At 35.1% G+C, this 25926-nt stretch overlaps 2 protein-coding genes across 2 annotated transcripts; both read left to right on the top strand.

Annotated features, from left to right (window-relative positions):
- The first annotated feature begins 4937 nt into the window (after positions 1–4937).
- LOC131800761 (uncharacterized) lies at positions 4938–6289 on the top strand. The gene is made up of 3 exons (XM_059118448.1): positions 4938–5637; positions 5704–5988; positions 6062–6289. The coding sequence occupies exons 1-3, from the start codon at positions 5572–5574 to the stop codon at positions 6272–6274; spliced, it is 564 nt and encodes a 187-aa protein (XP_058974431.1). The 5' UTR covers positions 4938–5571; the 3' UTR covers positions 6275–6289.
- A 13609-nt stretch (positions 6290–19898) lies between these two features.
- LOC101900203 (fibrous sheath CABYR-binding protein) lies at positions 19899–20977 on the top strand. The gene is made up of 2 exons (XM_020036668.2): positions 19899–20022; positions 20337–20977. Exons 1-2 carry the CDS (start codon positions 19899–19901, stop codon positions 20975–20977), a joined length of 765 nt encoding a protein of 254 aa, XP_019892227.2.
- Positions 20978–25926: the final 4949 nt, after the last annotated feature.

Raw genomic sequence — 25926 nt, 5'->3', positions numbered from 1 at the left:
AGTTTTAGTCTATTATGCATATTTGTCAAAGCATAATTATTCAAAGATATGACTGTTATAAGTGTTCATGTACTGGTCGATTAATTTTTAGTTTTTAGTCAAATGAGCAGTAATTTGGAATTTACTGTATTTTGTACACCTCATAATTGAGGGCTGAATGATTTAAGAATAGTCAAAGTTAATTACTTTTTTAAACCCATTAACACCTCAGATTGTGCATTAGAGTTCTCATAAGTCCGCCAAAAGGTGGACTTGTGGGGGTACTATTACATGGAGAAAATTCTAAAATTTGTAGATATGTTGAAATTTTTGTGTACGATTTTTTTATTTGTCATTTAAATTGTAAATTGGAGACGCCATAAAGTCCATATTTTTCATCATAGTATAATTCAATGACGATTCAACAAATATTCGGTCCCGTGCTACTTTCTTATATTTATAATTTGTTCTTGTTTTTCACAATATATTTGATTTGGGATGTACATCTATTTCTACGTTCCCAACCAATATTCTCTTGAGGGTTACAAATTCAATAGAATACAAAATTTTCTTTTCTGACCACACATTAGATGTGAAAGTGGACTTGGGATACTCCAATGTGGGGACTTTACATAAATAAATTTCTATGTGGCAATTATCTGTACGATGGTTCCTTACGCCAGGGTAGCATAAATACAATTTTTTAGTGGTCAAGACCAATATGGGCCCTACTCCGAGAATTTTCTACTCGTTTAGAAACAAAGATGCCAAATAAGGGCCAAAAATAGAAGAAAATGACGAAGACTCCAAAAATAGCATAAATCATACAATGGTTATTTATGATCGATATCATATATCATATTGCAGGTCATGCAAAAGCGATTTAAGGTATCTTAAATGTTCGGGAAGAATTTTTGGAAGGATAGAAATACTTTTCTTATTAAAAGTCCCATTCGCTCTACTATTTTGCACCCTTTATATTTGGTACTTTACTGATTGTAGTCCCAAAAATTTTTGCATTTTGAGCTCTCATTGGACGGATTATTGTCACATGAAAGAAGTAGGTCCACGCTTTGAAATGAGCCCCATTAGTCTTTTTCGGTCATTTTTGTTTGTTTAAATGTCTGCGCATCTTCCAGCTGAAGCACGATGTAGGCCCTGGAGTTGAAAGGTAGATGTTAGTTACAATCGTATTTCGCACTTATTTCATTTTTTGGTGAAAAATTGTATATAGTGAAAAATTATTCTTTATTTTGTTCACAAAAAATCCACTGAATTCAATATGATAATACAAATTGAAAAAAAAAATGACAAAAGAATAATAACAAATTAAAAAAATCTTCAACTTGTTCGCTGATTTTTTACAGCAACTGTTTAAAGACAAAGTTTGTCAATAGAATGTACTTTTATTTTAAAATTCAATTCCATTGGACATTTTTTTCGATATTTTCCCGTTTTGAGAATTTTTGTAATGAGATCTCTTTTTTCGTAATTTTTTTTAGCGATTTTGAAAAGGTTATTATCTTCTAACTTTGGTGTGACCGCGTTAAATTATTTCGATATCATCTATTCCGTTTCGCCACCACATAATTCGGTACTTCACTTCCATGTAACCCGTCATCAATTTCAGTTCTCAAGAAATTAAGTCAATTAAATAAATTGATATTAATATTCGAATTCAAAAATAAAATATAAAAAACACTACAAATGTACATTAGAAAAAAGTAAGTCAAAATGGAAAAAATCATGCAAAATAAAACATTACTATTGTACATTTCAAAAGTCAAAATGAAAATGTTAATATATCACATTTTTACGTGATTTTTTTTTTGTATATTATCCTTTTCGGATAGGAGACAATTCCGAATTTGTATGAATCATTAAAATCAGTTCAGCGGTTCTTAAGTTATAAGCGTAGTAACTAACACAACTTTCATTTATATATATAGATAATACTGTGCGATAAATTTCAATTTTTCAATTATTACAGGAAAAATCATGTAAATAATGAAAATAGAGCTAAAATAAGAAAACACGTGTAATGACGCTTTGAAAGTTTACACCACAAAATAACCTAAATACAGGGGACAATTTCCCTCTTCTTACACACTTTTGGAAATTTTCGAATTTAGATTCCTCGAAATCTGTGTCATTTTATGTATATAGTGTCTTCGGCAACATTGCAGATAAAAATAATATTTTTATTATATTTTGGAATATATTGTGTTTTATACCCTACAACACTATGTGTTGGGGGTATTATAAGTTTGATTGGGCCAAAAATTATGTAACACCTCGAAATATTGGTTTCCCACATAGGAAAGTATATATGGATCTTCCTAGCTCGCCGAGCTGAGTCGATCTAGCTATGTATGTCCGTCCGTCCGTCTGTCCGTCTGTCCATGTTAATTTGTAATCACTCTACAGGTCGCAATTATGGCCCGATCTTCACGAAATTTAGAATAGAGGTGGGTCTGGGGTCAGAATAGAACCCTATTTCTTTTGGAGATGATCGCCAAATGTTTAGGGGTTGAAATGGACCAAATACTGAAAAAATGTCGGATTTTGCAGAAGCTATACAGGAATTTCGCATGTAGCTAGAGTTTAGGGCGGGGAAGAAGCCTACCAATTTGGGTGGTCATCGGATAATATTTAGCGGGTAAAATAGACCATATTTTTTTGTGTTGAAAAAATTCAAAATTTTTCATTAAACCGCGAATATTTTAAATCCCGGCGAAATCACAAAGCCATGACAAGGTTAGTTCTAACCTTTACATTGATGTTAAGATCCAACAAATCGAATATATAGCAAAATATGTGCGATATATATGTCTATCAAAGAAGATACGCTTGAAAGATCTATTTTATGTCGAGAACGGCTGAACTGATTTCGACAGTTCTCATTAATTTAGAATGGCCTCTTGGCAGAAAAGAAAAAACCCCTAAAAAATCGCATAAAAATATTTCTCTAAAGATGAAAATATTGATTTTGTAAATTTTCTCATATTTTTTCAATTTTGTCATATTTTTGGCATATTTTCATTTTGAATTAAACATTTGGTAATATTTCTACAGCTAACAAAACTAAGTAGTTAGGATATCAGGATATCATATACAGATCGCATTTATGGCCCGATCCTTACGAAATTTTGCATGGGGATAAGATGAGGGTCAGAATAGAAGCCTACTCTTTTTGGAGATGATCGCCATATATTCAGGGGTTGAAATGGACCAAAAAACTGCAAAATTGTCAGCAGGTCGTAATTATCACCCGACCCTCACGCACATTTGAATGGGGGTTACCGAACATTGCAAAAGCCAAGCAGTTTTGGATGGCCATCCAAAAATATTCAATGTGTGAATAGTTTTGTCAACTTTTGTAGACAAAATACGAAAATGTCCATTCCAGTGTCTTTTTGGAGAATTCACAAATACAGGAAAGACGCACTTCTGACTATTTCGTTAAGGCTGATTTCGTTGAAGAATATAGTCAAATGTCTGTATTTCATATAGATGCGTTTCAGTCAAAAACCAATAATAAATGTTTATCTTTTGCCACTTCTGAGAGATTATAGGTCTTTGGGAAATATTGGGTCCAGATCTAGGAAGACCATTTACGTGCAACATCTACCAATAAATTGGAAATGAGCAAATTATTATTCGAAAATTAGAGAACGAAAACTGATGGTTTTCTTTTATTATTTGTCACAATATCTTGTGGAATTCTTTCGAGTATCTCGCCTATATAAACTGTATCGTTTATTATAGTGTTGTAGGGTATTCAACGGTCGGCCCCGCTCGACTGTAGCCTTTGCTTACTTGTTTTTTTTTAACTACGGTTTCTTAAATCTGGGGAAAAACTACCTTTAAACGAGATCGTAGTAATTTTAAATATTCCACAAAATTATTTGTCATTTGAGAAGAGAAGACTTTAAGAATCTATGGCCGATATTATATATACAATATATTTTTGTAAATAGCATTTCTACATACCAGGAACACAAAATGTCAACATTTGGCAAAATTAACACATTAAATCTTGAAAACGGAGTTATCCTTACTATTCCAAAACTGAACCGATATGACCCATTTTCTGTTCCCATGATTCTCGATCACATTTCAAAGCTCTATCCTAAATATTGCGAAATATATTTCAAACTATATGGGTCCCATTTTTATCCCTCCACCATAGTGTGGAGAGTATATTAAGTTTGTCATTCCGTTTGTAACACCTCGAAATATACATTTCAGACCCCACAAAGTATATATATTCTAGATCAGCTTAAAATTCTTTGTCGATTTTGCGATGTCCGTCCCTCTGTGAAAATCACTCTAGCTTACGAACGAAATGAAGTAGGTTGATAAAATTTTACTCAAATGTATATTATGTCTGCAGGACTTTTGGTATTGAAAATTGGTCATGTAGGTTTACGATTTGATGTATCCCCCATATAATGGTACCTCCCTATTTTCGGTATTTTGATTATTTTAGCTACATTATTCACCGGATATGTTTCAAATTTGGTATTTGAAGTTCGTAATGGATACTTCAGCCTATTGCAGAAAATTGTCTGTGCAGGTCCACGTCTTCGTATAACCCCCATATAACTGTACCTCCCTATATTCGGTATTTTGATGATTTTAGAGACATTATTTACCGGAACTATTTCAGATTCGATATTTGAAGTTCTCAATGGATACTACAGCCAATGACAAAAAATTGTCTGTACAGGTCCACGTCTGCATATAGCCATCATATAACAGCTCCTCCCGATATTCGCTATTTGGATGACTTTAGCTACATTATTCACCGATTGTTTTTTCTAAGTTTCGCATTTGAATATTGTAATGGCTTATGACGAAAGTTATCTATGCAGGTCCATGTCGTCATATAGACCCTAATATAATAGCGACATTCAATATTTTTAAGATTTTAACAGAATTTTTAACGGATTTTATTGTTTTTGGCCAAATTCGTTGCAAATGGTGGAGGGTATTCAAAGTTCGGCCTGGCCGAACTTACAGCTTTTTTACTTGTTTTAGCTTAACTTTCATAATCTACTAGATTTCTTCCTTTAATTATGTAAAAGATAAAATATTGTCGCACAATGTAAAAGTACATATAGTGAGGACTGTACATTGTAATTTATTATCATATAACTAATTTTTTTTCAAGAGAAATTAACAATTTGCTAACAACAATTTAAAAGTCGAGCAGCTTTTTTCCTGCTTACTTTTATCGAATGTCGTTCAATAACTTTAATAAGGGAGTTAATTCGCTCAACAGAGATCACTGAGTAATTCTTACGGCAATTGTTATTGTTCAAACCCATTTTAAAATACGTGAGGCAGATTCATTCGTTTAACATTTAATGTTTACTGCCACTACCAAAGCTTCACATTGACCTTAACCGCAACAGTCTAACCTTGAATAAAAGAAAAGTAGCAACAGAATTGCAGAGATCAAAACTACCGCATCAGCATAAAATCGAAGAAAATTTGAGTATAAATAAGTCATGAAATCATTGGTAAAGACATCACAGTTTCTATTCAACTCTCAACAACTTGCACTTGCATTATTGTTCCGCCAATATGAAATTCGCTGCAACGGTTATTTTCTTCGCTTTTGCCTACATAAACTTGGCTCACAGCAAGAGCGTAAGTAAAACAACAACTAAGGCTAAAAACTAAATAAAAATTCTAAACAATTTTTTCCGATTACAGCTTAAAAACTATTATGCCAACAGTGTGACAGAATATAAGGGCCAGCGCAAACCCTTGGCCAGTCCCTTGGCTAACGGCATACATGATAGCAGCTATACCCGTTCAAAGCGTCAAATTCCCCAGGCCATACAAGATTTGCAGGATCTTCTGACCAACACCAAGAAAGACTGTGCCAAAGAATTGGGTTTTGGTTCATCCGTAAATGACAAGACACTGCTGTACGAGGAGAATCCCACGCCACAGGAAAAGTGTTTGATGGCTTGCATCCTGAGAAAAGTTAATTTGGTAAAATACTCATATAACTTTCTTTCATTTGATGATGAGGTTTAGTAACCGTTTTTTTGTTGTTGTTTTTTAGATGGACAAAAACAACCGACTGTCTGTAGATACCATTGCCCGAATTGCCGGCAGTGTCTCACAGAACAATGAATTGGTTATTTCGGTGGCAGTGGCCACGGCCAACAACTGCAACAACTTGATTAGCACCAATCATCCTTGCGAAGCTGCTGCCCAAATCAACAAATGCATCGGCGGTGCCTTGAAGGCAAACAAATTGAAATTATTCTATTAAAAGTATTATATTTTTAATATGAAATATCTGCAAATTTTTGTACTTTTTTTTACATTTTCCATATATATTTGCATCAATTTTTAAACAATAATCAATATTTTTTATAATTTTTTTTCGAGAAAAATTTAAATTAATATTTGAAATAAACTATAATTTTTCAATTAAATTATTTTTGGTAATAGCGTAATTACATATAATAACGTAGAGAGACATATGTCACTAAATAGACCGAGAATTTTAAACTGATCAAAAATGTTTGGATATTAAGTAAGAAGTTACAAACGGAATGGCAAAGTTGATTTACCTTACATAGTGAGTGAGATTCATAGAAATTCAGTAATTGCCCAAATTTAGCCAAACAAAATTGTTAATTGCAAATCGATAGAAAATGTTTTTAAATCTTTCAAAACAGCGAATATCAGACGGTAACGTAATATAAGGGGCTGTATAGAAAAGTGGCCCTACACTTGTAGGTTAAAATATTGAAAATGTCGAACGGTGTCCTACTGACAGTTTGAGTTGGCCGAACCCATTATATGGGTGCTATGTGGATCTATATAGCACATCTTCGTATTTACCCTTTATTGGAATTGTGTGGAAAAAATTATATCGTCCGTCCTCTAAGGCAGTGTCCTATTTGGTCCAAACATGGTACCTTGTAATATTATTATCAAACTTAGATCGGGTTCGGAGATGGGTAATATCCATAGAGGCAAATATTCAATCACCGTGTTTCTGTTAAAAACTCTTTTTATTTGCCTAGGTGTACGACTTTTTCGACGTATGTATGGTACGTGGGAAAAGTATGTCAAATGCATTGCAATTTCTGACAGCCCTTTTCCCACGTACCATACATACGTCGAAAAAGTCGTACACGTAAGCAAACAATAAGAGTTTTTGACAGAAACGTGGTGATTACATATATGCCAAGCTCAGTATAATTGTTAATCTTGAACGATAAGCAGTTGTTTTAAAAGCAGTAAGTTCGGCCATGCCAAGCTTTAAATACCCTCCACCATTTGGAACAAATTTGGAAATAAAAAACAAAAATAAAAAATAGAATTTGTTAAAATTTTTAAAATACCTAATATAGTAAGATACCGTTATTTTTGCTTCTATACGAAGATGTGGACATGCATAGGCAATTTTCTATCACAGGCTGTAGTACCCATTACGAAGAGCAAATACGAAATTTGAAACAATTCCGGAGAATAATGTAGCTAAAATCATCAAAATACCGAAAATGGGAAGGTACCGATATTTAGTGGCTACACGAAGACCTGGACCTGAATAGACAATTTTCTGTCATAGACTGAAGTACCCATTGGGAACTTCAAATACGAAATTTGAAACAATTCCGGTGAATAATGTTGCTAAAATCATCAATATACTGAACTTCGGGACGTACAGTTATATAGAGGCCATACCTCAACGTGGACCTATGTAGTACATTTCCAAAACAAAAAGTTCTGCAGACGAAACACACATTTGAGTAAAATTTTATCAACCTACTTCAATTTGTTCGGATGCTAGACTGATTTCCACAGACAGACTAACGGTCATCGTTAAATCGACATAGAATTTTATACTGATTAAGAATTTATGTATACTGTTGGCGTAATACCAATGCACAGTGGTCGAGGTCGCATGGGAACAGCGGCCAAAATACTTTCAGTGCAGATATCAATATGAATATTTGGTTATGGTACATTAATGGGATAAAAATAAAAAATGTGACAAAATGGATATGGTCGAGGCATGTTTTGGCATGGTCCCCTTACAACGTACCTCCCGAATAAGGGTTATTTGTCCAATTTTCGTCACATTTCTACACAAGATTGTTCTGTTATTTGACATTTTACGTTCTAAAGACCTAAAAAATAGTCTTACGCCATGTTTACGTTAGAAGTTTTTGTACGGTTAACCTATTTTGAGGGGATTTATTTGAAGTGAAAGTAATGGATATGAAAATTTAAAACCAAATCCAGTGGGTTAACCCTCATATATATAAACGTACTATTACTGAAAATTATTTGGAACGGCCTGCCTTCAGGTAGAGTCCCTCTGTAAAGGTACCTCCAAAAAAAAAAGTATTTTTTATTCAAATCAATTCCAAATTTGATTATTTTTTTGTAAACAAAATAGACAATGTTTTTGTAAACAAAATAAACAATTCAAAATAAAATTAAATCAAAGTTACTAATGGATATATATAAATTTCAGTGTTATTCAAGTAAACCAAATGCAGATTTTAATAATATATTTTATTGTTTGGTAACGTTCGCTGTCCCGTTATAAAAGGGTCAGAGCTCAGAAGAAAACGGTTAATAAGATCTGTGTTTGTTGAAACACGAGCATTTTTTCAGGTATGATTTAGTCGAAACTTTTTTATATATTTGTTGGCAGACTTCGCGGCCTCCCTATAATTCTCCAATCGATACAATGACATATTTTACAGAGTCGGGAGCATGTATTAAAATTTTATGAACTGTGGGTGTAAGATAGTATCATGGGTATCTATTTGTTAACTCTTTACCAGTTTCCAGTGTAAAGTCCTTAAATTTTTCGACATTAATATGGCATCCGGAAGTCAATCCTTGTAACAATATTGAACACCTCTCTTTTACATCTTTATCAATCCAAACAACAAAAACATATTCTATGTCATTAGCACCATAGAATTGACAAAATTGCAGCGAAGTCACTTCAGTATATTGAGCATAACATACAAATCTGACAAAATCTGAAAGTTAAATTAGCACTTCAAGAATCTTAGGACCATTACTAATTGCGTGAAAAAAGTCACATTGGAGGATTAAGGGGGGAAAACAATTAAAACTTTAACTGAAATCCAATTTTATTTTCAAAATTAATCTTAAAGGCAACTTTGAATACTCACATCGTCTATATTATACCCAACTACTAAACACACAAATTACTGCACTAAAAATAAGTCAATAATTTGCTTGTCAATAATTATACCAAGATTTGTCTTTATACCCTACAACACTATGTGTTGGGGGTATTATAAGTTTGATTGGGCCAGAATTTATGTAACACCTCGAAATATTGGTTTCCCATATAGGAAAGTATATATGGATCTTCCTAGCTCGCCGAGCTGAGTCGATCTAGCTATGTATGTCCGTCTGTCCATCTGTCCATCTGTCCATGTTAATTTGTAATCACGCTACATGTCGCAATTATAGCCCGATCCTTACTAAATTTTGCACGAAGGTGGGGTTAGGGTCAGAATAGAAGCCTATTTCTTTTGGAGATGATCGCCAAATGTTTAGGGGTTGAAATGGACCAAATACTGAAAAAATGTCGGATTTTGCAGTAGCTATACAGGTCGCAATTATAGACCAATCGACGCGGAATTCCGCATCTAGCTAGAGTTTAGGGAGGGGAAGAAGCCTACCAATTTGGGTGGTCATCGGATAATATTTAGCGGGTAAAACGGACTTTATCTTTTGTGTTGAAAAAATTCAAAATTTTTCATTAAACCGTGAATATTTTAAATGTCGGCGAAATCACAAAGCCATGACAAGGTTACTTCTGACCTTTACATTGATGTTAAGATCCAACAAATCGGATATATAGCAAAATATGTGCGATATATATGTCTATCAAAGAAGATATGCTTGAAAAATCTCTTATATGTCGAGAACGGCTGAACTGATTTCAACAGTTCTCATTAATTCAGAATGGCCTCTTGGCAGGAAAGAAAAAACGTCTAAAAAATCGCATAAAATATCTCTCTAAAGATGAAAATATTAGTTTTGTTACATTTTCTCATTTTTTCAATTTTGTCATATTTTTAGCATATTTTAATTTTGAATTAAACATTTGGTAATATTTCTATAGCTAACAAAACTAAGTAGTTAGGATATCAGGATATCATATACAGATCGCATTTATGGCCCGATCCTTACGAAATTTTGCATGGAGATAAGATGAGGGTCAGAATAGATGCCTACTCTTTTTGGAGATGATCGCTATATATTTAGGGGTTGAAATGAACCAAAAAACTGCAAAATTGTCAGCAGGTCGTAATTATCGCCCGATCCTCACGCACATTTGAATGGGGGTTACCGCACATTGCAAAAGCCAAGCAGTTTCGGATGGCCATCCAAAAATATTCAATGTGTGAAATAGTTTGCCAACTTTTGGTTTATTATAGTGTTGTAGGGTATTCAACGGTCGGCCCCGCTCGACTGTAGCCTTTGCTTACTTGTTTTAAAATGTATTTAATTTTGTAATACAGATCTATTTTTACTCCTCTTTTTCACTGATCCCACTGAAAAAAGCAACTAACTGCATTTCCTCTATTTTGATGCTATTCTCGAAGTGGGCCGTTAGAATGAAGCCAAGATTATTATGTTTTCTAAAAAGCTTAACCTCTTAAGAGTTCATGTGTACACATTTGATAATAAATATCTGATTTTAATTTTTTGAATTTTGGCCAATGGCAGCGACCACTGTGCAATGGCGTGATACCGGTACAAATAAACCCAAAAGCTAAGAGAATAAAAACAAGGATTATGCAGTTTTGTGTATTTGTATTTTCAATGGTTTATTTGTAAAGTGTGTGAGTTTCAGACGAAACGAGACTTTACCTTTGCGTGCGATATCAACAATAGCGAAAGAACAAGTGTCGATGCAGATGAGCACAATAACGGCACAAGGTTGTGAACAGCATCTATGACCCCAGCATTGGAAAATGCCTCTCTGCATCCGAACTGAGCGAATATGACTTTTAGGAGAAAATGCAGTAGAGAGCGTAAGCTCTCGCTCACAATCCGAGCTAAGCGAAAATGACTCCTAAAAGTGAGGCACAGAAGTTTTCCCATTGATCTCGACTGAGAGGCCAATTAATGTAATTAATTGGAATGCTGGGGAAGAGAGGACAATGTATCGAACAAATTCCTTGGCGTAACCAAAGTATCGAACTTATACATATACTTTGTGGGGTCTAAAATGTATATTTCGAGCTGTTACAAACATACATAATGAAAAACTTAATATACCCTCCGTACTATTGCCTTAAGCTTCGTCATTTCGCAACAACAAAACGCGGGTGCTCAATTCTTGTTCTATGAAAATCTTAAATGAAAACTTTAATAAAGGCGACAAATGTCAAATAAAGAATTTTATAAAGGAAATACTAGGAAATAAATTTCATATTTTCATAGAACAACAAGTAAAAAAACATTAAGTTCGACCGGGCCAAACTTTAATTCCCTCCACCTTAGGGTAAAGGAAGCATTAGAAGAAATGTGGTAAAAACCAATAAAATGCCAAATATCGGGAGGTACCGTGGACCTACACATGCAATGTTTCTTCATTATGACCTACAAATACCAATTTTCAGACAAATCCGTGAAAAATGTGGTAAAAATCATCAAATTACCGAATATCGGGAGGTACCGTTATATGGGGGCTATACCAAAACGTGGACCTATAGTTACAATGACTCACCACACGAACTGGGACCCATTATTATCTACAACTACCAATTTTCAGAGAAATTCTTGAAAAAAAGTGCCAAAAAGGAACCGTTATATGGGGACTATATCAAAACGTGGACCTATACATACAATGTTTCGCCACACGAACTTGGACCCATTATGACCCACAAATACCAGTTTTTAGACAAATCAGTGAAAAAATGTGGCAAAAAAAAACTAAAATACCGAATATCGGGAGGTACCTTTATATGGGGGCTATACCAACACGTGGACCTATACATGCAATGTTTTGCCACACGCACAGGGACCCGTTATGACCTACAAATACCGAATTTCAGACAAAGCCGTGAAAAAATGTGGTATAAATCATCAAAATACCGAATATCGGGAGGAACCGTTTTATGAGGTTGCATACCTTTCCTTTTTTTATACTGGTATATAACGTTTACAGCTTTTCATTTTTAGAAAACCTAAACCATCATCCCCCTTAAAAGGTCAAAATTTTTACCGAAAATAAAACAAGGACAGGAAATAAAACAAGAACAATTTTTTCAAACTTTGCAAATCCTAATGTTTGTATTAGTGCTAAATCAGAAATGAAAATGGAAATTAAAGGCCATCTCCATCAAGTACCTCCCCAACAAAGGGCAAAAATTTTGATTTATTGTAACTCTATAAAATGTTTAACATGAGCCCGACTGTCTTCAGATTTCACACATTTCAATATTTTTCCCAACACAAGATTTGGTATTAGGTACGGATAGAACAGACTACTCCTTATAGTACCTCCCCCACAAAGAGGTCAAAATTTTGAATAAACAAAACGCTCGAATAATACGAAATAAACATCTCACACTTTCTAAACTTCACACATTCAACTAAGACAAGATCTTGTATGAAGATCGTAGATACTGGTCCACTCCTTCTGATATCTCCCTAATAAACGATCAAAATTTTTGAATTACTAAGACTCCCATAAAATGAGAAATATGCAACCGATTCTCTTCAAATTTCTTCCAACACAGGTTCAGGTGCGAAGATGGAATATATTAACCCATTACTTCTGGTAACTCCTCCGTAAAGGGCCACAATTTTATTTCGCACAATTCGCGATACAGTCAGTGATTCTTTTCAAACTTAGTATATATTTGACTCATTCGCACATCCAAATATTTTTTATCGGTATTAGATGAAGTGTGAAAATGGAATACTTCCCTTCACACATTTCAACATTCTCCAAAAATTATCTGATATAAAGTGAAAGAAGTTAATTTACTGTTTTTCTTCAGTGATGATTAATAAATAATTCTATTTGTGGATTATGGGCCCGTTTCTGTATGACGATACGAATGAATGAATGAATGCAAAAGAAAACCCCCATCTCGAAATATTGGACCAAGACCCACGACATCGTCCGTCTGTCGATGTTATTTTGTAACCACTGTACATGTCGCAGTTCTAGACCAATCCCTACGATATTTCACATGGAGTTAGGGCTAGGTCAAGCCTATTGTGGGGGGAGATGATCGCAAAAGGGATGAAAAAATTGCAATTAAAATTCAAGAATTCCACTTGTAATTTGAGAACTTATTTTGTAATTCGTAATATTCCTCTTCGATTGTCAACTCTATTCTCTATTCGGAGATGAGAAAAGAAAGAACAACCTTATTCTTTGGATGTAGTTTCAATTCTAATTATACCTTCCACCTTGGAAAGGAGGGTATATTAACTTTGTCATTCCGTTTGTAACATCCTTAAATATTCGTCTTAGACCCCATAAAGTATATATATTCATAATCAGCATAAAATTCTAAGTCGATTTAACGATGTCCGTCTGCCTGTTGAAATCACGATGCAGCCCACATTATTTGACATAGAGCGCCAAAATTTAGCAGAGCTATTTGCATTGTGTCTAGGATGGTTAGTATTGAAAATGAGATATATCGGTCCACGTTCTGGTATAGTCCCCATATAACGGTACCTCCCGATATTCGGTATTTTGATGATTTATGCCACATTTTTCACGGATTTGTCTGGAAATTGGTATTTGTAGGTCATAACGGGTCCCTGAGCGTGTGGCAAAACATTGAATGTATAGGTCCACGTTGTGGTATAGCCCCCATATAACGGTACCTCCGGATATTCGGTATTTTAGTTTTTTTTTGTCACATTTTTTCACGGATTTGTCTAAAAATTGGTATTTGTGGGTCATAATGGTTTCCAGCTCCCGTGGCGAAACATTGCATGTATGGGTCCATGATTTGGTATAGCCCCCATATAACGGTACCTCCCGATATTCGGTAATTTGATGATTTTTGCCACATTTTTTCACTGATTTGTCTAAAAATTGGTATTTGTGGGTCATAATGGATTCTAGTTCGTGTGACGAAACATTGTAATTATAGGTCCACGTTTTGGTGTAGCCCCCATATAACGGTACCTCCCGATATTCGGCATTTTAATGGTTTTTGCCACATTTTTTCCAATGTTTCTTTTACCCTAAGGTGGAGGGTATTAAAAGTTTGGCCCGGCCGAATTTAATGTTTTTTTACTTGTTTTTATTTAAAATTATTTTCCTTAAGTACTACTGAAACTAATCTATCTTAACCTAAACTTACACCGCAACAGAAAGAAAATAGTCTCAAAAGGGCTAAAGAGTTGCTTCGCTTGGCCGAAAGTGGTGAACTGCCGAATTTGGTTTTCTCCGATGGGAAAACATTCGTTGTCCAGCAGTTTGTAAAAAAACAAAATGCCGTTTGAAGGCCATAATTCCTGCCAAAGGCGATCAATTCAAACAAATCTAAAATTATTCTAAAACTGGATGATATTTCCGACATTTTTTTCTTTCATTCAATAAAATTAAAAAAAATGTAAAAATTATGGCGTTTGACTTCGTTGCAGTTTTTTATCTCACCCTGTACTCCCCACAACAACGATATTTAGTGTCATGTATCTGATTCAGAATAGAAATACCTCTGCTTAGTTTTATAGAGATCGGTTCAGATTGGGATATAACTCCCATGTTTATTGTGCCTAAAAATGGATGAATATCGTTTCAGACCCAAATACCCTCGTCAAATTTAGTAGAATTAGATAAAAGCCTGCCATATATTAGTTCCTTTCGAAGTTTGGTATATTTCAATTCTCATAAATTCCCCATAAAAAGTGCATTTGTTTTATATGTGGCTCTAGCAAAATATACACTTTAACCCTAATTTTCAAATGTTTTTTTTCGGATTTCCAAAGGCACGAACAATGTGTAAATATAATTAAAATTCCCAGAATTTTCCATTGTATGGTGGTTCTGCTCATGTTCGAACGGAGTAGTGCAATGATGCCATTAATGATATTAAAGCAGTAATTTATTACATTCTTTGTAACGACTTAAGAAGCAAAGAAGAATGATATTTTAAGTAGTTCATTTATGTATCCCAATATCCAGGCCAAAGGGTTTCAGGTCTACAGAAACATTACCGTAATCTATAGAGTTGTAGAGTATCCCACGATCGGCTGTCGCCTTTGGCCAATTACTTGTTTTCAGTTAAATTCGCTCCACCGTTTGGAAATAAAATAGCAATTAAAGAAAAAATAAAATCCGTTTAAAATCCCTTTCAAATCTTAAAAATACCGAATATACGACGACGTGGACCTACATAAGCCCTTACAAATATTCAAATTTAAAAAAAAAACGGTGAATAATGTCATCATTGTCCATTTTCAATACCAATAGTTCTGCAGATATAATATACATTTGAGTAAAATTTTACCAACCTATTTCATTTTGTTCGGAAGCTAGAGTGATTTCCACAGGACGGGCATCGCTTACTGGACATGGAATTTTATGCTGACCAAGAATATATATATATATATATATATATATATATATATATATATATATATATATATATATATATACATATATATATATATATATATATATATATATATATATATATATATATATATATATATATATATATATATATATATATATATATATATATATATATATATATATATATATATATATATATATATATATATACTAGCTGGCCCGGTCCGCGTTGCCGGCCCGTAGTTTTTGTCTATTATGCATATTTGTCAAAGCATAACTATTCACAGATATGCCTGATATAAGTGTTCACGTACTGGTCGATTAAAAGTGTTTTAAAATACCTGTACCCATATTTAAGTCGTGGGCTTCAAATGTGTGAATGTGCTATACAAATCTATTCAAAAGCATATATCAATCTTATCCCCATGAAAGGGATCAATTTTTAGTATGATAAAAATCGTAGCAAAATTTCCCAGTCAAATGAGCAGTAATTTGGAATTTACTGTATTTTGTACACTTCATAATTAAGGGCTGAATGATTTAAGAATGTTCAAAGTTAATTACTTTTTTAAACCCATTAGCACCTCAGATTGTACATTAGAGTCCTCATAAGTCCGACTAACCATGTCGGTCATGGACAAAATTCTAAAATTTGTAGATATGTTGACATTTTTGTGTAAGATTTTCACCAAAAAAAATCACGTGGTTTAAATAAGTAAAAATAGTTTTATCCACCTCATAATTATGGGCAGAATGGTTTTAGAATAGTCAACTATAATTACTATTTTACACTCATTACCGTAAGATGGGAACTAATTTTATTTGCCATTTAAATTGTAAGTTGGAAACCCCATAAAGTCCATAATTTTCATCATAGTATAATTTAATGACGATTCAACAAATATTCGGTCCCGTGCTACTTTCTTATATTTGTAATTTGTTCATGTTTTCACAATTTATTTCATATAGAAGTAATGTATCTTGAATGTTCGGGAAGAATTTCTGGAAGGATATAAATCCTTTTCTTACTAAAAGTCCCATTCGCTCTACTATTTTCACCCTTTATATTTGGTATTTTACTGATTTACTCCCAAAAAATTTTACATTTTGAGCTCTAATTGGACGGATTATTGTTACATGAAAGAAGTAGGTCCACACTTTGAAATGAGCCCCATTAGTCTTTTTCGGTCATTTTTGTTTGTTTAAATGTGTGCGCATCTTCCAGCTGAAGCACGAAGTCAGTTAACATCGTATTTCGCACTTATTTGATTTCTTTTTAGTGAAAAATTGTATATAGTGAAAAATTATTCTTTATTTTGTTCACAAAAAATCCACTGAATTCAATATGATAATACAAGTTGAAAAAAAATTGACAAAAGAAGAATAACAAATTGAAAAAATCTTCAACTTGTTCGCTGATTTTTACAGCAACTATTTAAAGATCCTTACAAAGATTGTCAATAGAATGTACTTTTATTTTAAAATTCAATTCCATTGAATTTTTTTTTTCGATATTTTCCCGATTTGAGAATTTTTGCAATGAGATCTCTTTTTCGTGATTTTTAAGCGATTTTGAAAAAGTAATTATCTTTTAACTTTGGTGTGACGGCGTTAAATTATTTCGATATCGTCTATTCCGTTCCGCCACCACATAATTCGGTACTACATTTTCATGTAACCCGCCATAAATTTCAGTTCTCAAGAAACCAAGTCAATTAAATAAATTGATATTAATATTCGAATTCAAAAATAAAATAGAAAAAACACTACAAATGTATATTAGAAAAAAGTAAGTCAAAATGGAAAAAAATCATGCAAAATAAAACATTACTATTGTACATTTCAAAAGTCAAAATGAAAATGTTAATATATCACATTTTTACGTGATTTTTTTGGATATTATCCTTTTCGGAGAGGAGACAAATCCGAATTTGTATGGATCGTTAAAATCAGTCCAGCGGTTCTTAAGTTATAAGCGTTGTAACTAACACAACTTTCTTTTATATATAGAGATAGATATAGATTAAAAAGTACTGACAACGACAGTTCCTTAGCCCCAAATAAATACTTAGAGGGGGATGGAAAGTCAACAGTATCTCGTGCAATAATTTTCAAACCGATATCTCCTCTATATTGGCAAATATAAGGATTTTAGATAAATCAAAATTGTGGGCGCAAAAGTGGGCGTGGTCTATATTTTTTTCTTTAAAAACCTAACTCGGGGTATGACGAAAGTTTTTACAAAAAATTATGCAAATCGGTCCAGCCGTTTTCAACTGATTCCGTTACCAACAAACACCAATTAATTTTTTTATAGATATATATATATATATAAGACCTTGTTTCAGAACACCAAACCCATTTTTCGGTCGGTTTTGCCGACAGATGTATACCCTCAGCCCTCTTCACCCTCTATGGAGTGGGGTTTTGAAAGAATGGGTCAATATTGTTCATTTCGTATCGGACCTAAATATGGGCTTATGATATAAATATTATAATAGCAGATGGATAAATCAATTGTAAAGAATCGCTGAGTCGTTTCGCAATTTATGACAGATAAAAATATTGAAAATTGTGTCCCTTTGTGGGTGAGGTACCAGCAGGTGTTCGCAGATATATAGCATCTTCACAACAGATCTGGTGTTAGCAAAAATGCTTGTATGTGTGAAATTTGAAGAGAGTTGGATTTCGCTTCCTTTGATCGTTATGTTTTCCAAAATTAGATTATTGCTTCCCATTCTGTGCAGAAAATATATATTTTTAAAATTTCGACCATTTGTGGGGGAGCCAATGTTGTCCATATTCGCACCAGACCTAGCACTGATGCAAATATTACGACTTGCAAAGTTGGAGCAAAATCGGATCATCGTTTCTCTTTCTGTGCAAAAAAGGAGTGAACGGATATATTCCATCTCAACACCAGAGCTTGGGTTAATATAAATATTGGGATGTCCGACATTTGAAGACAATCGGACTCTTACATCACATTTTATGAGAGTTGTAACTCTTCAAAATTTTGACCATTTGTGGGGGAGGTACTTGTAGGAGTGAACCGATATTGTCCATTTTCACACCTGATCTAGAACTGATATTAGGATTTGCAAAGCTGGAGAAAAATCTGATTATCCCTTCTCTTTCTGTGCAAAAAATATATTTTTTGCAAATTTCGGCCTTTTGTGGAGGAGGTACCAGAAGTAGTGGACCGATATTACTCATCTTAACACCAGACTTTGGGTTAATATAAATATTGGGATGTGTGAAATTTGAAGACAATCGGACTCGTACATCACATTTTATGAGAGTTGTAATTATTCAAAATTTTGACCATTTGTGGGGGAGGTACTTGATGGAGTGGACCGATATTGCCCATCTCCGAACTCGATCTAAGTTTGACAAAGATATTACGATGTACCAAGTTTGGACCAAATCGGATACTCCCTTCGAGAGTTATCGTGCGCACCAGCCAGCCAGACAGACGGACGGACATCGCTAGATCGACTCCAAATGTTCTGAAACGGATTTGGTCCAAAAAGACCTAAGGTCTAAAACGACTAGGCACGTTTTGACCGTATCAAATGATATATACCCTCTGTAGCCAAATGCTGAGGGTATAAAAATGTACTGCTGTACCTACCTACATCATACACTTAACCCAAGTCTTTTATTGTTGAATATTTTCCACAAATCATTCAGATCTATCAATATCAGTCATTTGCCTGTCCTTCTTGGAAAATATCCAAGTGGAACACAATTTAAGCAAGTGACAGGCCAGCCACTCAAATTCGTTGTTCTTGGTTTTTGAACATATCAAGAAGATTTCTTTGACGGTATGACACGAAATGCAGCAATTGACCTTCAAATAAAAATTCTCTTTGCAATTTGTATAAAGCTCTTTTTCAATTTGTATTTCTCTTAGAGTAACCCCAATTTGCCGGTCTCTTCCACAATTCGGTGGATAATACAAAGTAATATCTACCCACATAATATATATTTTGTTTGTACGTGTCCATTAATATTTCTTCAATTTATTGCTCGAACTTGTACATAATCATCGATTATTGACGTATACGGTGAGCATTATTGAACTTATCCACCAGCAACCAAAAAAACAAGAAAAAAAAAAAACAGTGTCGCAAGGTTGGAAACCCATTATTACACTTTTAAATTTCAGCGATTATGCTTTGAATTATAAAACCAACAACAACAACAACAATAATGTGTGGCGTCCACGGTATGATGCGAGGAGGCAGGGAGACGCGGTCAATGCACATTGAAAAAAGTCTCACGTGCTGCTGCGTAGGCCAATAGATATACCAACGACATGAGCCAACGCTGTCAGACATCGAACCTCAAGCAAAAACAAAGCCAAATAAATGCTGGCTTCACTGAAACTAGGCCCAAGTCAATGCATGGGTTCAAGAACTTTGAAAATTCACACCGCTCATGTACGTCAAACTAACACATGCTCAGTCCAAACTAGGAAGAAGTATTTCAATAACATTTGCTCCACAAACCTATTGCCGAGGCTCGTAAATTAAAATTCTCCATAAGAACTGTCATAAAATAACAGCCGGAAAAGAACTTCCGCCCGTTTGTATATAAGAATAGAATATCTGTCGGATATCAGTGTACTTATCAATTGAACAGAAAACGCAAAACATCCTTAACTCTTTTTTCCCGGAATTCTGACAAAAAATTAAAAAAAAAATGTTGAAGAAGTTTTTGATTGTTTTTCTTGCTGTGGCAATCGGCTGTGCAGCCGCTGATCCCATACGTCAAAAACCTCTAAGAAGACGGGTGTCAGCACGCCAAGAAGTGGCACCACCAACACCAGCACCCACCGGTTATCCACCAGCCGGGGTTACACCTGAAGTACCATTTGAATTGCCTACCGAGACCCAAACACCCGATGAAGTTTATGGTCCACCAGAAGCACCTGAGCCACAGCCCGATGAAGTTTATGGCCCACCAGAAGCAACTGAACCCCAACCCGATGAAGTTTATGGTCCACCAGAAGCAGTTGAACCCCAACAACAACCCGAAGAACCTCAGCCCGACGCAGTTTATGGTCCACCAGAAACTGAAACAACATCCACCACCGAGGTTGCTGAAGAATTTCCCCAGGAAACAGAAGAAGTAGTTCCTGTCGAAGAAGAGTTGGAAGAAGAAGCAGAAGCCGAAGCTGAAGATGTTGATGAAGTAGAGGAAGAAGTTTTGCTTAGTGACGACGGTTCCGTCATTGCCGTTTCCACCACTTTTGATCAGAAACCCGCCCGTCTGGTCTATCAACGTTTCCCCCAAAGACGTCAACCACCCACATCGGTACCAGCCCGTTTGAGAGTGGCTAAGATCCGTCAACCCAGTGCCATTGTTTACACAACCAGATACCAAAGATTGTAAGGACCAGAGTATCCTTGCATTGACATGTACTTAGGGATATTTTTTATTGTTTTCTGTTGTTTTCTTTATGAAAAGGTCTATTCGAAAATGGAATAAACCCGCTTATTTTTAATAAAAATGAAGTGTTTGTATAAAATTACAATATTAAAAAAATATTATTTATTTGTTATCTGGGGTGACTCTCTTAAGAGGACAAAAGTATTGTATTGATTTTCTCCAAAGTCTTAAAGTAAGAATCCATCAAACGCTTTTTTGACTAGCTTTAGTCATTGGCTGGCTTCTTCGTAAAAGAAAAAAGGAGCGTAGAATCGAGCTAAGTCAACCTAAAACTTATTTGTCCCGTTGACTTAAGCCAAAAGAGCGTTGTATGTATTCCCACTCTTATTATTCCTGAGATATTGCAAAGGGAGTTACATCTGTGAGAGAGGATAGTGTCAATCTATGAAGAATAAGGAAATTTAAAAACCAAAGGGACAAAATTAGTATTTATGGTCTTGATGATCAGTGGCCAATTTCTATCTTCTTCATTGGACCTTATGCAAAATTTCCCTTTGAAAAAAAATCCCAATAACTCAGTGACTGCTCGTTCTATTCGCTTGGGAAAGGTGTCCTGCCGAAATATCCGAACAAAGGGATTAAGCATAGGTTAGCTAGGTAGATGGCGCCCAAATCGTTTTATATACATAAAGAAAATCAACAATAGCCATCTGATTTCAATGGAAACCTGCACTTACCACATTAACATTGCGGAAAATGAGATAACAGATTACAGGTCACAGATATGGCCAAACAAGTCTGGCAAAACAAACCTAATTGTAGACATTATCCCTGGCGTCATTTAACCATATAGAGTGCGAAATTGTAACAAGAGTCATAATGGGAAGCAACACCAATTATCGTCATATATGCGAGGATGAGAAGCAAAAACCGAAACTTGTCATGACAATGCCCGATCCTGACTAGGATTATCAAAATACCAAGTATTGGTATTGTGGACCTAAATATTCAATATTTAACCGCCAGAGCTAGAACCCACTATGGCCAACAAATACCAATTTTTAGACAAATCTGTGATATCCGGAGGTACCGTTGTATGGGGGGCTGTACAGCAAATTGGACCTATACACACAATATTTCGCCATCGAAAGTAGAACCCATTGTGACCCACAAATACAAATTTTTGGATAAATTCGTGAAAAAATGTGGCGAAAATCATGAAAATACCTAATATCGGTCGTTATATGGCGGCTATACCAAAACGTGGACTCATATATCCCATTTTCGATACCAATCATCCTACCCGCAATACAAATTGTTGTGCTAAGTTTTGAAGCTCTAAGTCAAATGATGTGGGCTGTATTGTGTTTCCAACAGACGGACAGACATTTTTCAATTCACTTAGAATTTTATGCTGATCATGAATATACAGGGTGAGATAAAAACACTGCAACAAAACACAACGCCATAATTTTAATTTTTTTTTATTGGTATCAAAGCAAAAGTTGTCGGAAATACCATCAAATTTTAGAATAAGTTTAGATTTGTTCGAATTGGTCACCTTTGGCACGAATTATGGCCTTCAAACGGTTAATGAAACCGCCACACGCTGCCCGAATGTTGCTCTGCGGTATTTTAGCCCATTCCCGACGAAGCGCTTGCTTGAGGTGATCGACACTTTGGTATTTTTTAGTGCCAAACTGGCTTTCCCAAATACGGATTGGTATCCGGAGATTTTGGTGGTCATTGTGAGCTGGAAATGATGCGAGGAACCTCATTCGTGCTGTTGGAATGTTTAAGGTCTGCGGCCGAAATGTTTGCGAGTCCAAGGCTTGAATATACCCTCCAGAATATTTAGGCGAAAATATTCGGCATCTATTCTGATTCCATCGTCGATTAATACGAGCGGAGATCGACCATTGGCTATTATGGCGGCCCAAGCCATCACCATGGCCGGCGCTTGAGTTCTGGTGGCCAACCGAAGGTGCACATTTTCGGCTAACCTCTTTGGCAAGTAAACACGATCATTTTGTTTGTTTACAAATTGCTGGACGACGAATGTTTTCTCATCGGAGAAAACCAAATTCGGCAGTTCACCACATTCGACCAAGCGAAGCAAGTCTTTAGCTCTTTTGAGTCTATTTTCTTTCTGTTGCAAGAACTTACAGAACTTTTTGGAATTTCAATGGTTTTACCCCGAGCTCATTTTTCAATATTTGCCAGATGGAATATTTCAATATATATATATATATATATATATATATATATATATATATATATATATATATATATATATATATATATATATTTCATGATATATATATATTTCATTACTTTTCGAACCATTTCTGCTGATGTTGCTGTTTTCTTCCGTCCACTTTCTTGACGTCGGGCTACGCTACCAGTAACACGGCAACGAGCGATGGTACGAGACACAAAAGATTTATTCGCATTTAAATGCTGGAGTGCTCTAACGCCAGTTGTGGTTTTCCAGCCAAATATAAAGAAATCACGCTTGAATTCTATTACGAATAACTTTTTGTCTGGAAAATTCTCACCAAAATGCTATTGTACGCATGTAAACAATATAATGAGCTGTCACTGGAATAATTTTAACAGCTGTAGGACGATTGGCTTAGAAATGACAGCAGTCTGAAGTTGGTTGCAGTTTTTTTCATCTCACCCTGTATATACTTTATGGGGTCTACGACGATTATTTAGGGATGTTACAAACGGAATGACAATGTCAATATACCCTCCTTTTCAAGGTGGAGGGCATAAAAATAACCCTTGAAATATTTACAAAACACTGAAACCAGAATGTTTGTAAGGAACTTGGCAAACTTTTCCTAAAGATCCATTATCAGGTCTTATTGTTTGTAATACAAATTCCGGGTTCAGTTCAGAGTTTAATGTATGGGATAGCATACATACTGCGACGATTGTTTACAGGGTTGCCCATATTCGACGGACCCATGACTCTTTGGGCCCATTCCAATCGGCAGGCAACATTCTTTGCGTCAATTGAATTTTGTACGGGAACAAATGCAAATCAGTGCGAATAATCCGTTGTAAAGTGGACCGAGCCATGCCCAACTGCTGAGAACGGCGTTTTTGGGATGTTCTTGGGAACCTCTCAACACTGGCTCGTACGGCAGCGATATTCTCGGCCGATCGCCTTGGTCGACTTTTATATGGCCTCTTCGGATTAAAAAAAGCCTTACCAGTCGAAAATTTTTCGTATAAAGGCTTAATGGTGTTCTTAGAAGGCGCACTTCTCACATTTTTTTTCACAATTGACTTCTTCTATTGAATGTAAATTTCAACTATTTCAGAGCGCTCGCGTGGTCTGTATTGGTTCATGGTAAAAATCTGCTTGGACTGACGCTTCAAACGCGGTATGTCATTAAGCGATGTGACATCTCTGCCAAAAGTTATGGCGTTGCCAGATGGGTCCGTCGAATATGGACAACCCTGTATTTGATAGATTTAACTGAAAATAGGCCATCTCAGAATTTTACATTTATCGCCGAAAACAGATGAAGCTACATTTAAATTTCATCAAGTAAACCCGTATACCAGCAAAAGCAAATCATCACACGATTTCTCAAAAGATAATCTATCGGTTTATCTGACTTTTGGGTGGTGATGGGTCTCCATATATTCAGCATGGATTTTCACCACAAAATATTTTTATACCCTCCACCTTGGAAAGGAGGGTATATTAATTAAAGTCATTCCGTTTGTAACATCCTGAAATATTCGTCGTAGACCACATAAAGTATATATATTTATAATCAGCATAAATTCTAAGTCGATTTAACGATGTCCGTCTGTCTGTCTGTCTGTTGAAATCACGATACAGCCCACATTATTTGACGTAAAGCGCCAAAATTTAGCAGAGCAATTTGTATTGTGTCTAGGATGGTTGGTATTGAAAATGAGATATATCGGTCCACGTTCTGGTACAGTCCCCATATAATGGTACCTCCTGATATTCAGTATTTTGATGATTTATGCCACATTTTTTCACGGATTTGTCTAAAAATTGGTATTTGTAGGTCACAACGGGTCCCTGTGCGTGTGGCAAAACATTGCATGTATGGGTTCACGTTTTGGTATAGCCCCCATATAAAGGAACCTCCCGATATTTGGCCTAAAAATTGCCTAAAAATTGGTATTTGTTGGTCATAATGGGTTCCAGCTCCGGTGGCGAAACATTGCATGTATGGGTCTCCCATATAACGGTACCTCCAAATATTCGGTATTTTGATGGTTTTTGCCACATTTTTTCACTGATTTGTCTAAAATTTGGTATTTGTGGGTCATAATGGGTCCTAATGGGGTTCGTGTGGCGAAACTTTGTATGTATAGGTCCACGTTTTGATATAGTCCCCATATAACGGTACCACCCAACATTCGGTATTTTGATGAATTTTGACACATTTTTTCAAGAATTTCTCTGAAAATTGGTAGTTGTAGATCATAATGGATCCTAGTTCGTGTGGCGAGTGATTGTAATTACAGGTCCACGTTTTGGTATAGCCCCCATATAACGGTATCTCCCGATATTCGGTAATTTGATGATTTTTGCCACATTTTTTCATGGATTTGTCTGAAAATTGGTATTTGTAGGTCATAATGGGTTCTAGCTCCGTTGGCGAAACATTGTATGTGTAGGTACCTGCCGATATTCGGCATTTTAATGGTTTTTGCCACATTTCTTCTAATGTTTACTTTACCCTAAGGCGGAGAGTATTAAAAGTTTGGCCCGACCGAACTTAATGTTTTTTTACTTGTTTTTTTTTTTCTCTAAAAAATATCTTTCATATCACCGTCAATCTGTGTGCCCTGCCCTCTTTAATCTTTGAGAGGTCGTATACTTTATGCTTCACACTGTAATGTATACGTCAGAATTAGTTCTCCATTTCCTTGCTACTTCAAAAAAAAAT

Source organism: Musca domestica, unplaced genomic scaffold (genome assembly GCF_030504385.1).
Source record: "Musca domestica strain aabys unplaced genomic scaffold, Musca_domestica.polishedcontigs.V.1.1 13, whole genome shotgun sequence".
In the NCBI taxonomy this organism is placed as follows: Eukaryota; Metazoa; Arthropoda; class Insecta; order Diptera; family Muscidae; genus Musca; species Musca domestica.
This window is presented reverse-complemented; position numbering and strand designations above follow the sequence as displayed.

Excerpts from the sequence above, each read along its gene's own strand:
- LOC101900203 (XM_020036668.2), top strand. The coding sequence starts at position 19,899 with ATGAGCCAACGCTGTCAGACATCGAACCTCAAGCAAAAACAAAGCCAA. Across the intron at positions 20,023-20,336 it reads TGAAAATTCACACCGCTCAT|CCGCTGATCCCATACGTCAA; the intron begins GTACGTCAAACT and ends TCGGCTGTGCAG.
- LOC131800761 (XM_059118448.1), top strand. The coding sequence starts at position 5,572 with ATGAAATTCGCTGCAACGGTTATTTTCTTCGCTTTTGCCTACATAAAC. Across the intron at positions 5,638-5,703 it reads ACTTGGCTCACAGCAAGAGC|CTTAAAAACTATTATGCCAA; the intron begins GTAAGTAAAACA and ends TTCCGATTACAG. Across the intron at positions 5,989-6,061 it reads TCCTGAGAAAAGTTAATTTG|ATGGACAAAAACAACCGACT; the intron begins GTAAAATACTCA and ends GTTGTTTTTTAG.